The sequence below is a fragment of the Saprolegnia diclina genome, assembly GCF_000281045.1.
Source record: "Saprolegnia diclina VS20 unplaced genomic scaffold supercont1.10, whole genome shotgun sequence".
NCBI classification, from domain to species: Eukaryota; Oomycota; class Saprolegniomycetes; order Saprolegniales; family Saprolegniaceae; genus Saprolegnia; species Saprolegnia diclina.
This window is the reverse complement of record NW_008246077.1, coordinates 614,031-624,383: the sequence shown is the minus strand read 5'-3', so window position 1 is coordinate 624,383 and position 10,353 is coordinate 614,031. Positions and strand designations below refer to the sequence as shown.

Here is a 10,353-nt window from a genome sequence, read left to right as displayed (position 1 = left end):
CAATGGACGTGGCGAAGATCGATGTCAACGTCCAAGCTCTCGCGTCGACGCAACGTGAGCTCGTGTCGACGCAACGTGAGCTCGTGTCCGTGCAACACGAGGCACGTGCATTGCTGAAGTCGATCGTGTGTGACTTGAAGGCCCTGTCCCGGATCGTCATTTCCGGTCGCCATGAACAAGTCCCACTACCACGCACTGACGGCGCCGCAGGTATCGTCCATTACATGTCATTTTCGTGCACTCACTAATACTTAGACACCCTGGCGCAAGTTGACGCACCTACCGCTGCTGTCGAGCCTGATGCCCTTCTTCCTGCTGACGTCGTCGTCGACAACCCGACTGCTATCCGCAAGTGGACGATAAAGACGTTGGCCGGGGTGACGTTCAAGGACGCACTGTTTAAGTACGTTGTTGACGACTTGGGGAGTATTCCCAGAGATGCCAAGAACACCCAGCAGAAGGCAATGAAGGACGCGATGCATCTCGCAACCTCACACTCTACCGCTTTCAAGGAAGTCGTTGCGGCGTTTCCGACTGGCAGTGTCTCCATTCGGCAACTTATTGCAGCGTGCGGCGACGTCACCGAGTCTATGCATCGCGACATCAGCGCGTACAAGGCCATCCACCGCGAACGCGCTCAAGGAGACACACCCGGCAACAAGCGTAAACCGACAAGCAAATTCGGCGCCTCAAGCACCGTCAAGCAATACAAGAAGGCTCGGAAGTTCGACATGGACAACGCAGGATCCACCTTGTAGCGGCATCCTTCTCTTCATAGTATTACATGTAATAACAGGTTTTTCTCGCATCGACCCCATTTATGCTTGTTCACTTTCCACGACCTCGACGCATTAATTACGTTGATTCGATCCCGATTCGCTTCTTGCATCGATATCGACTTACGACTGATGCACTGGAGTCGAACTCGACATGCCAATATATGGGTGGCTCGAACGCGATGCATGATTGCTTTTCTTACGTCGATACCGACACACGTGTATTTAAGTGATGTCGTGCTCGATGCCGTGACTGGCTGTTTGGCGCGAGCCCGATACGCCTACTGCATTTTAGCCTCGATCACGACGTATCAAGGCCAGACGCGTACCAACGGCGCCACGATCTGCATCCACGTGAATCGAACCCGAGGTACGATAACTGTAGCAACATGTCGATATCGATGCATGCTAAACCTGGTTGTGTCGGTTTCGATGTAAATGCTCGTTGAAATACCCCTCTTGTTTTATTAGCGAGACACCTGACTGAGTGAGGCTGTTGCCATTCCAAACGCTGGTGAGTTTAATTAATGCCTTCGGAAGATCATTCTTTGACTGAGAGCTAGATGCAGTCTGCTTACCCTATGGCGGCTAAAGATCCTCACTGGGGAGTACGCATGTACATGCACAGCGCCTTGTTACACTGGTGTCGACCAAACTCTTTCGTTTTGCTGGTGCCTGGTGCTGGCAAGTTTTTCTTGCATCGATCCCGATGATGCTTGCATGCTTTTGTTACATCGACCTCGACGTGTAAATTTATTAGTATGACTACTGTATCGAGTTTAAAAGGTTCGGGCTGTTTCTTGGAACGGCCGACAACCGCCCGAACGGCCGTGTTCACTCCTGCTTGTTTTTGCTTATCCGGATCGTATCCGGCCGTGTCCATCACCAAGCCAGCGCCGTGTTGGACAGGACATCCCATTTCTCTCCAGCATGCCGATCGCAACGACGGGCCTCGTGGCCGTGATCGTGGTCGTCTGCGTCTTCTGGCTCTTCGTCTTCCTCGCCTTCTCGCTGAGCATCCGCGTCGTCAACCACGCCGAGGTCATGATCCTCGAGCGCTTTGGCCGGTACAAGATGACGCTTTTGCCCGGCATCCACTTTATCGTGCCCGTCATCGAGCGCGTGCGCCCGATCGCGTGGCGCCACCTGAGCCGCCGCATCATAAGCGGTGACGCGCCGTCGATCTCGATCATGAGCGAGACCGTCGACATGCGCGAGCACGTGATCGAGTTTGCGCGCCAGCACGTGATTACAAAGGACACGGTCATGATCGACATTGACGCGCTCGTGTACTTTCGCATCGTGGACCCGCGCCTCGCTGTGTACAAGGCTCAGAACATTCCGGACTCTGTCGAGCTCGTGACGCAGGCCACGCTGCGCAACATCATTGCGACCATGACGCTCGACGACACGTTCTCGTCCCGCGACGAGATCAACACGGAGCTCCTCAACCGCGTACGTTTCTATTGCAAGACGCAGCATCGTACGAACGGCGTTGTAGGTCAAGCCGGACGTGGAGCGCTGGGGCGTGACAATTACGCGCGTCGAGATCTTTGATATCGTGCCGCCCAACGACATCAAGCTCGCGATGGAGCAGCAGATCAAGGCCGAGCGCGAGCGCCGCTCCGAAGTCTTGGAGGTACATTGCTCTCAGTATCTACATGTGTGTATGCACCATTATGTCAGGCGGACGGCCAGCGCGAAAGCTGCATCGTCAACTCGCGTGGTGACGCCGCCGGGCTCGTGCTGCGCGCCGAGGGCGACCGCGCGTCAACGCTGCTCAAGGCGACAGGTCTCGCCGAAGCCAAGATGCTCTCGTCCAAGGCCGAGGCGCAGTCGATGGAAGCGATTCGAGCGGGTATACATACCCACGTGTTGAAACTAGGATCTCTTATCAAGGGTGTCACCATAGCGATCAACGAAGTCGGCGTCCGCGCTGTCGACTACCTCACGGCCATCCAGTACCTCAACATTTTACGCAAGATCAACGTCAACCAAGGCAACCTCCGCCTCGTCTTGGTGCCGATGGACACGGTCCGCGGCATCAGCGAGCTCGTCAAGATGAACGCGTAAGCAGCAAGACCCGCCGAAACCTTGCTAGTTTGCATATACATTCCATCTCGAGTTGGTGGCACACATGGAAGACACATTGTCCAAACATAAACGAGTCGTTGCGTGTACTTGATACTAGAGGAAGAGAACGACACTTGGCCGAGGGGGTGGGACGTAGCGTTATTGGTAGATGCGCAGAACGAGGTCGAGGGCGACAAGGGCCACGTGCACGCACTCGCCGTACATGCCCCATTTTGACGCTTGCGAGAGGTGCGAGCTCGTGTCGACGGCGGGAGGTACGAGCGGCCTCTTGACGTGCGGCAGACTGCGACGCGCTTGGGCGGTTTTTTGCAAGAGCCGCGCGCGGACCCAGTCTACGTCGGACGCCATCAACCACTACCGACTCGCTTGGCGTCGCCACCTTGAATGTTGCAGATGGTTTGAAACCACTCTTCAAACTCGAGCGACCGAATCGACTTGAGGATGAAGAAGCTCCGGCGCAAGCTCTCTTCTTCACGCGAGATCATGGCGCCGAGGAAGAGGACGGTGATGATGTAGCACGCGTAGCGCAGCGCGAGCCAGTGCACGAGCATCTAGTGCAGCGTTTGTGTGCTTGCCTTTTGCGATACATTAGGTTGGCTACCTGGCTCAAGACGATGGTGGCGACAAGCCCCACGACTGTCGTGACGCACACGGCATACTTGTGCCGGACGCGGAACCCAGATCGGTGGCTAAAGAGCACGGCGTTGATGAACCCCATGAGGTACACGTCGGCCAGTGCGGACGACGACGACGAGACGACGGCGCAGAGCAGCGTCGCCATACTAGTGGTATGTACCAACACGACCACTGCCGCAAAGGTCTGGCTCGCCTGCACGTCGTTGAGCTGCGTGTCGGCGAGGCGCGGCGCCTTTCCGTCGTCAACGGCGCGCCACTGCCGGACGTAGAGCTTGCCAACGACAAACATAAAGGCAGCCGACGCGAGGTACGCGAAGTCGACGACTCCGAAGCGAAGCATGTAGCCCAGCGATTGAATCGACGGCGACGCGCCCAAGAGACGGTAATCCTACTCGTGTCATGACCTTAGCGCTCGTGGTTGCGTGTACTGCACCTGGATGGCCAGGAACGTTTGGTTCATAATTGCAGTTGCGATCGAGAAGCGGACGACTTTGAACGCGCCTTCGTGGAGCACGGCAGCGTTTGGGTTCTCGAACGGGAACGGATCAATGAGGTACCAATGGCGCAAGAACGTGGCCTCGACGCGGTCGTGCTTGAACGCCAGCGAGCCTTGGTGTAAGAGCGCTTTTTTTGAAAATTTCGGTTTGTGCAGTGCGTCCGAGCAGTCGGGACTCGACCCAAACGGGAGGAGCAGAGCGTAGTTGCGCCGACGCAATAATTCCTGGCGGTAGTGCGACACCATTCCGCCCAGCACCATCATGCCGTAGTTGAGCCCTTGGTAGAAAATACTTGACGGCTTGTCGGACCCAACGTGCCAAATCGAGCGCGCAAGAAGCTGCACGCCAATGTAAGCGGCAAAGATGGACCAGCCGAGCGCGCAGCTGTAGATGAACCTAAGCGCCAAAGTTGTCGCATGTCGATTGGACGGAGAGCGAGTCGTACCGCACGCGCGTGACGCCAAAGACGGGTATGAGCAAGAGGAGGAGCGGAAGGACGGGGCCAGCTTGACCAACGATGGGCTTGAAGATGATGAGTGCGCCGGCTTCGATGGCAAACACCTAGCACCTGCTCGTGAACCAAGTCCTCGAGCCTTGCAAGATATACCGTGAGGAAGAGGGCTTCCATGTGCGGGCGCATGGTCGGAACGAACGTGGAGGCAAAACCGATCCCAAAGGGTACGAGCCCAGGGCCAAATGCAATGGCATACGCGGCAGGTGAGAAGACAATCCGGGTCGCTTCCCACGTAAAGTAGAGCGCGATCCCGATGAAGCCAAGGAGGAAGCAGATGCGCGTGCGTCGCACGGCGCCTCGCTGGATGTAATCGCGGTAGCCCGCTTCGTACTCGGGCGTGAAGCAGAGCGTCATCGCGCTCATGCCCGTGATGCCCTGGAGCTTGGCAAACTGCTGAAGGCGGTACTGATGGGCCTTCATGAGCTGAACCGTTTCTACGCACCAATCATTAGATAGATATCGTGGTGTAGTCGCTTTGCACCGGCGACGGTCGGCGCACGGCAGTCGGGCGCTTCGTTGGCGCGGAGCAAGAGCTCGTCGGCTTCGTCGACGGGCAGGAACGGCGTTCGGATAAGCGACGGCCGGCGGCCGAGGCCCATGGTGCTTCGGCGGCGGTGGGCCGCGCTCGGACCACGCTCGGGGCTGGTGCTGCGCAACGCCACGTACGGCTGCTCCTCCAGCAGCGACACGGCTTCCTCCATGGTGAAGGGGCGCGATCCAAAATGCGCATTGGTGAAAATCCTTGGCTCCACCAATGAGAATGCACCATGCATTAAATTTTACCCACTCATCGTCGTTTCCATTGTTTCATTTCTACCAATCCGCGGCTTTTGTCGACTGAATTTGAGCGAATCCGCAACGGCCAGCTTTGAATTCGATTCGGTTTGCGGTGCACGAGAACAGCATGGACGCCAAGACGCCGACGACCCGCGAGCAACGGTCCAAGTCGCCAGACCGGAAGCGCCGCCACGGACGCAGCCGAAGCCGGTCGCGCGAGCGTAGCCGTCGCGACCGGGACCGTCGCCACCGCAGCCGCAGCCGCGACAGGTCTCCTCGCCGAGCCCCCAAGCGTCCGAAACGGCGCAGCCGGTCGCGCTCGGCCGAGCCCAAGAAGGTCGCGACGAAGGAGCCGGCGCTCAAGCCGTCGCCAACCATCGGTCCAGCGCCAAAGCCGGAGGTAAAGGAGTCGACCGCCGTGCGCTCGATCGCCGACATCTTCAGCGTGTCGCACTCGCCGGTCGTGGTTGCAGCGAGTAAGCCTGTCTCCGTGACGATCCCGATAAAGCTGACTGAATTGACTCGTGGCACGAAGGAGCTTAAGCGACCTGTCGACACCGAGACGACGACCGAGTGTACTCCCAGTGTAAACGCGACTGACTCTTCCGTGACGTCAAACCTACCCTCTGCTGCCCTAGCTCCGTCGACCTCTGTCACGCCTTCGGGCATTGCCAAGGTTGACGTGGGCTCCATGAAAATGGACATCCTCAAAGCGCTTGCGGCCGCCAAGTCGTCGATCGCGGGCTTCAAAAAGCCGTCGGCCCCGATCGTCGTTGCGCCACCGGCACCCACCATCACATCGCCCGAGCCCAACATTGCCGAGCTCCCCAGCACGCAAGAAGACCAAGGTAGTACCGCCGTAGTGGCCATCAACGAGACGGTCGACAATGACGACGACGACGACGAAGATGACTCAAATGACGAGTGCTTTGATCTGTCGGATCTGCGAAAAACCGCCAAGGCCGGCAACGAGTCGGACGAGCGCTCGATGACAGAGGACACGGTCGTCGCACCGCCCGTAGAGGAAACCGTCCCCGCTCCATCGCCACCCCAAGAAGACGCGCCCGCCGACGCCGACGATGACGACTTTGACATGTTTGCTGCCGACGACGACGACTTTGGCGCGCGCGTGCCGAACGCGCCCGCCCGCCCCGCGATTCTCAAAGCCACGCGCGGCCACTGCGACGACAGCGAGGGCTACTACCGTCCGACGATTGGCGAAGTGTTGAACGGCGAGTACCGCGTTGTGGGCAACGTACGTGACGCCCATCTTGCGACGTCTCACTGACGATGGCGGCTCTAGGCGGGCAAAGGTGTCTTCTCGACGGTCCTTCTGTGCAAACGCATGACCGGCGACGAAAAGACGGTCGCGATCAAGCTCATTCGCGCCAACGACACGATGCGGGACGCAGCGCAGACCGAGATGCGGCTGCTCACCGAGCTGCAGGTCGGGCACAAGGCCAAGTACATTGTGAAGCTGCTTGCGTCGTTTGAGCACCGCAACCACACGGCCATGGTGTTTGAACCGATGCAGATGAACGTGCGCGAAGCGATGAAGAAGTTTGGCGGCCGCGACGGCCTCTCGCTGCGTGGCGTCAAGGTCTTTTGCAAGCAGCTGCTGCTCGGCTTGGACCACCTCTCCAAGCACCACGTCGTGCACGCCGGTGCGACCTCGTGGTCGATTTGAAAAGGACTCATGGCTGCTCCATAGATATCAAGCCCGACAACATGCTCCTGGACGAGAAGCAGTCGATGGTCAAGCTCTGCGACTTTGGCTCGGCCTTCAAGTCGACGGGGCCAGACGCGCACGACCCGACGCCGTACCTCGTGAGCCGCTTCTACCGCGCGCCCGAGATCATTCTGGGCCTCGCGTACGACGCCCCCGTCGATATGTGGAGCATTGGCTGCTGCATTTACGAAATGTACACGGGCCGCGTCATGTTTCCGGGCCAAACCAACAACGAGATGCTCAAGCTCTTCATGGAGGTCAAGGGCCGATTCCCCGCCAAGCTCCTGCGCCGTCACCGCGCCGTGTACCTCGAGAAATTTCTCATGGAGCCCCACTTTGACGAAGAGCTCCGCTTCATTAGCCGCGAGATCGACCGTGTCACAGGTAGATTCCTCCATGCTCGGTGAGGGTAGGTGCTCATATGCTGCGCATGTAGCCAAGCCCATGCTGCGCGTGATGAACAATATGAACGCGACCAAGGACTTGGGCACGTCGCTGGCGGCGGCCCGCGCGCCCAGCGACGACAAGAAGCAGCTGGCGGACTTGAAGGACCTCCTCGACAAGGTCTTTGTCTTGGACCCGGCCAAGCGCATCACGGTCAAGGAGGCGCTCAAGCACCCGTTCGTGCAGTCATCGTAAGCTTTCGAGTTTGGCAAAGTAACCGAGCTGAAGCGTCATGGTATAAGCGAGCATTACCCGCGGAGGTACGCGACGCACACATACATAAAGCCGAGTACGAGGACCATCCCGCCATATACGATCCACTTGTCGACCGTGTCTCTTCGCTCGATGATGCGCAGGAGCGAGCCCGAGAGGCCGAGGCGGTTGGCCACGTCGAGGACCTTGCGCTGGACGCCCTTCATGCGGTCGCGCTGGTCGCCTACACATGGTAGCATGATGTACAGGAGAGAGATGAGCTGCGCGTACTGAGGTTGCCAAGGGTCGCGTACGAGAGGTCGGTGAGGTCGTTGACCATGCGCGACGAACGGCCGAGCGAGTCGTACTCGTGCGAGAGCATCGCAATGTCGTTCTGCGCAGCATTGCCGCGGCGCGAGAGGAGCTTCTGGCGCTCCTGGAGCTCGATCTGCGATCGGCTCGACTGGATACAGCGCTGCTCGAGCGTGTTGTTGAGAAGCGCGTAGTCTTCGCGGAGCTGCTGGACCTTCTTCATCCAAATGTCTCTGCCGGCGGGGTTCTCCGAGTAGACGAGCGAGTCGAGCTGGTCGATGAGCGAGCGGAGCGCGGCCGCGGTCTCCCGGGCCTGCATCTCGGTGCTGCTGCTTGCGCCCTGGTCGAGGTACCCGAGCTGCGTCTTGAGCTCGAAGACGAGCTTCCCGGCCCGCGGGTAGAGCGCGCCGCACGTCGCTGCCATCTCGAAGCAAATATTAAAATAAAATGTTGGATGATTGTATTTTATTGCTGCGCCGGCTGGACGTACGTGGCGTTCTTGGCAGCCTTGAACTGCTTGACTTGGCGCTCGCCCTTCCGGAGGAGGTACTCGATCATGTGGAAGTTCATGCGGTCGATCGAGTGGGCCTCGGACCGGAACCGGTCGCGGACAAAGGCCACTGTGCCCTCTTCGCCAAGACGCTGCTTCTCGTACGCCACGCGGAGGTACGACCGGTACAAACTAAACACTTGCTTCTGCAGACCCGAGTGGTTCTTGCCCTTGGTATGGCGCACCATCGACGGCGGGCCCGAGTGGCCAGCCTCGTCCAGCGCGCCCATTGCCGCATGGTCATGGCCATGACCGTGGTCATGGTCGTGCGAGTGGTCGTGGTCATGATCATGGTCGTGGTCATGATCATGGTCGTGATCACCGTGGGCATGGCCGCTGTGATGGCGCAGAAGACCTAGCGGCGCTTGGACCAGAGGCTTCAGGACGCCCGATGGGAAGGCGCGCGCGACCGTGGTCCGGAGCATGGTGGTGAAGGTTGGCGAATGTTCATTCTGCAAGCAATACTCTATCATTTAATACCTTTACACAATGAATACATTCTATCTGGAGGGGAAGGTCTCTAGAAGTGAATAGTATCAACCTCGCCGAATATGTATCAAGCACAGGTGCACGCGCATGGAGGCCATTTGAGGTCGACCAGAGAAGCCTCACTCTCCTTGGCGTCCTTGGGCCATGGTCCTCGCTGCATGAGTGAACCGTCGGTGCAAAACCCCGGCGGTTGCGGATTGGCTAAAATCAAACCGGATTTCGCGCAGTACAAGATGGCCGGGTCCGCGGCCAAGGACCTGCGCTCGTACATGCGCGAGACGAGCAGCAGCAGCACGCGGGTTCGCGCCGCGCCGGCAAAGGTAGAGTTCCTCCGCAAGCAGTCGATGCGGCCGGCGCCCAAGCCCCTGCCCAAGGAAAGGCCGGCGCTTCGCCGTGCGTCCGAAGCGCCACCCCCTGTGCGATGGCGGTCGGCCAACGCGCAGAGCGTACGCTTGACACGCGCGGCGTCGTTGCCACCGAGTGGCGAGCAGCAACGGGTGGAGCCTACGACGCCGGTCAAGGTCTGCGACGATCTTTTGCAGGAGTTTGCGGCCGCCAAACAGGCCTACACGACGCTTCAGGACGAGTGGCTAGAGAAGCTCACGCTCCTTGTGACGCGGATCCACAGCGGGAACAATGCAACTTCGCCCGAGACGGACGCTGCATCTCCGACGGCGAGCAATGTTCGCGCGTACTACGAGGCCGTGATAGCCCGCCTTCAGGCTGACGTGGACTCGCTCACGGTCCAGCTCCACCAAGTGCGCGCCGACTGCGCGGCAGAGCTGGATACACAACGGCGCCAGGCCGAGGAGACCCAGCGCAGCGCTCGCCGAGAGCTCCAAGGCGAGGTTCAGAGTCTCATGCAAGAGAATCGGGCGCTCGTGCTAGAGAAAGCCTCCTGTCAGCGGGCGCTGGCCGAGGCCAAGCTGCAGCTCCAGCGCCTCGACACGATCGAAGAAGGGCCAGAAGACATCGATGCGATTGCGTCGCTGCAAAAGGAAAACGACGAGCTGCGACTCCTCTTGCACCACGCCAACGCCAACATGGCGCGCGACGAAGACGCCATCATGGGCTTGAAGCGCCAGCTCAAAACGTACAAGGCCACATCGAGCAACCAAGACGACGCGCCCTCGTCGACGCCCGTGCGACGCGCGCCCAAGATGACGAGCAAGCCGACTCCTGCGAATCCCCTCGTCTTTGGTTAACTCTGATATTTCCCTGTACTATACCATCACACCACCGATGGCCATAGCAAAGCCAGGAAGGATCGCATTTGTCGGCATCGCATCCGACAATAATGTACATGTCTACATGCCCTTGTCGACCTCGCACGTCCTATGGAC

General features: G+C 59.1%; 6 protein-coding genes across 7 annotated transcripts; 3 read left to right on the top strand and 3 right to left on the bottom strand.

The window, feature by feature from the left end:
- The first annotated feature begins 1,632 nt into the window (after positions 1-1,632).
- SDRG_04231 (hypothetical protein) lies at positions 1,633-2,971 on the top strand. The gene is made up of 4 exons (XM_008609895.1): positions 1,633-2,231; positions 2,278-2,415; positions 2,463-2,634; positions 2,689-2,971. The coding sequence occupies exons 1-4, from the start codon at positions 1,707-1,709 to the stop codon at positions 2,847-2,849; spliced, it is 996 nt and encodes a 331-aa protein (XP_008608117.1). The 5' UTR covers positions 1,633-1,706; the 3' UTR covers positions 2,850-2,971.
- On the bottom strand, positions 2,926-5,239 carry SDRG_04230 (hypothetical protein). The gene is made up of 7 exons (XM_008609894.1): positions 4,999-5,239; positions 4,611-4,951; positions 4,449-4,564; positions 3,940-4,399; positions 3,472-3,894; positions 3,250-3,421; positions 2,926-3,202 (listed from the first exon to the last, which is right to left on the bottom strand). Exons 1-7 carry the CDS (start codon positions 5,216-5,218, stop codon positions 3,009-3,011), a joined length of 1,926 nt encoding a protein of 641 aa, XP_008608116.1. The 5' UTR covers positions 5,219-5,239; the 3' UTR covers positions 2,926-3,008.
- Positions 5,240-5,340: 101 nt separating this feature from the next.
- On the top strand, positions 5,341-7,832 carry SDRG_04229 (the record flags this gene model as incomplete). Of its 2 annotated transcripts, none has more annotated exons than XM_008609892.1 (4): positions 5,341-6,549; positions 6,598-6,958; positions 7,006-7,407; positions 7,460-7,832. In XM_008609892.1, the coding sequence occupies exons 1-4, from the start codon at positions 5,422-5,424 to the stop codon at positions 7,660-7,662; spliced, it is 2,094 nt and encodes a 697-aa protein (XP_008608114.1). In that variant the 5' UTR covers positions 5,341-5,421. The 2 variants fall into 2 exon arrangements, with proteins under 2 accessions (XP_008608114.1, XP_008608115.1); XM_008609893.1 differs by having other exon boundaries at positions 5,986-6,549; positions 7,460-7,662.
- Positions 7,716-8,395, bottom strand: SDRG_04228 (hypothetical protein; the record flags this gene model as incomplete). The annotated part of the gene is made up of 2 exons (XM_008609891.1): positions 7,716-7,903; positions 7,951-8,395. 2 exons carry the CDS (start codon positions 8,393-8,395, stop codon positions 7,716-7,718), a joined length of 633 nt encoding a protein of 210 aa, XP_008608113.1.
- Positions 8,396-8,436: 41 nt separating this feature from the next.
- Positions 8,437-8,751, bottom strand: SDRG_04227 (hypothetical protein; the record flags this gene model as incomplete). Its single annotated transcript, XM_008609890.1, has 1 exon — positions 8,437-8,751. The coding sequence occupies one exon, from the start codon at positions 8,749-8,751 to the stop codon at positions 8,437-8,439; it is 315 nt and encodes a 104-aa protein (XP_008608112.1).
- A 479-nt stretch (positions 8,752-9,230) lies between these two features.
- SDRG_04226 (hypothetical protein) lies at positions 9,231-10,327 on the top strand. The gene has a single exon (XM_008609889.1). It carries the CDS (start codon positions 9,244-9,246, stop codon positions 10,213-10,215), a length of 972 nt encoding a protein of 323 aa, XP_008608111.1. The 5' UTR covers positions 9,231-9,243; the 3' UTR covers positions 10,216-10,327.
- The last annotated feature ends 26 nt before the right edge of the window (positions 10,328-10,353 follow it).

Coding starts and splice junctions, on each gene's coding strand:
- SDRG_04231 (XM_008609895.1), top strand. CDS start 1,707: ATGCCGATCGCAACGACGGGCCTCGTGGCCGTGATCGTGGTCGTCTGC. Junction 2,232..2,277: donor ACACGGAGCTCCTCAACCGC/GTACGTTTCTAT, acceptor ACGGCGTTGTAG/GTCAAGCCGGACGTGGAGCG. Junction 2,416..2,462: donor GCCGCTCCGAAGTCTTGGAG/GTACATTGCTCT, acceptor CCATTATGTCAG/GCGGACGGCCAGCGCGAAAG.
- SDRG_04230 (XM_008609894.1), bottom strand. CDS start 5,218: ATGGAGGAAGCCGTGTCGCTGCTGGAGGAGCAGCCGTACGTGGCGTTG. Junction 4,565..4,610: donor TGGAAGCCCTCTTCCTCACG/GTATATCTTGCA, acceptor AGCAGGTGCTAG/GTGTTTGCCATCGAAGCCGG. Junction 4,400..4,448: donor TTTGGCGTCACGCGCGTGCG/GTACGACTCGCT, acceptor TTTGGCGCTTAG/GTTCATCTACAGCTGCGCGC.
- SDRG_04226 (XM_008609889.1), top strand. CDS start 9,244: ATGGCCGGGTCCGCGGCCAAGGACCTGCGCTCGTACATGCGCGAGACG.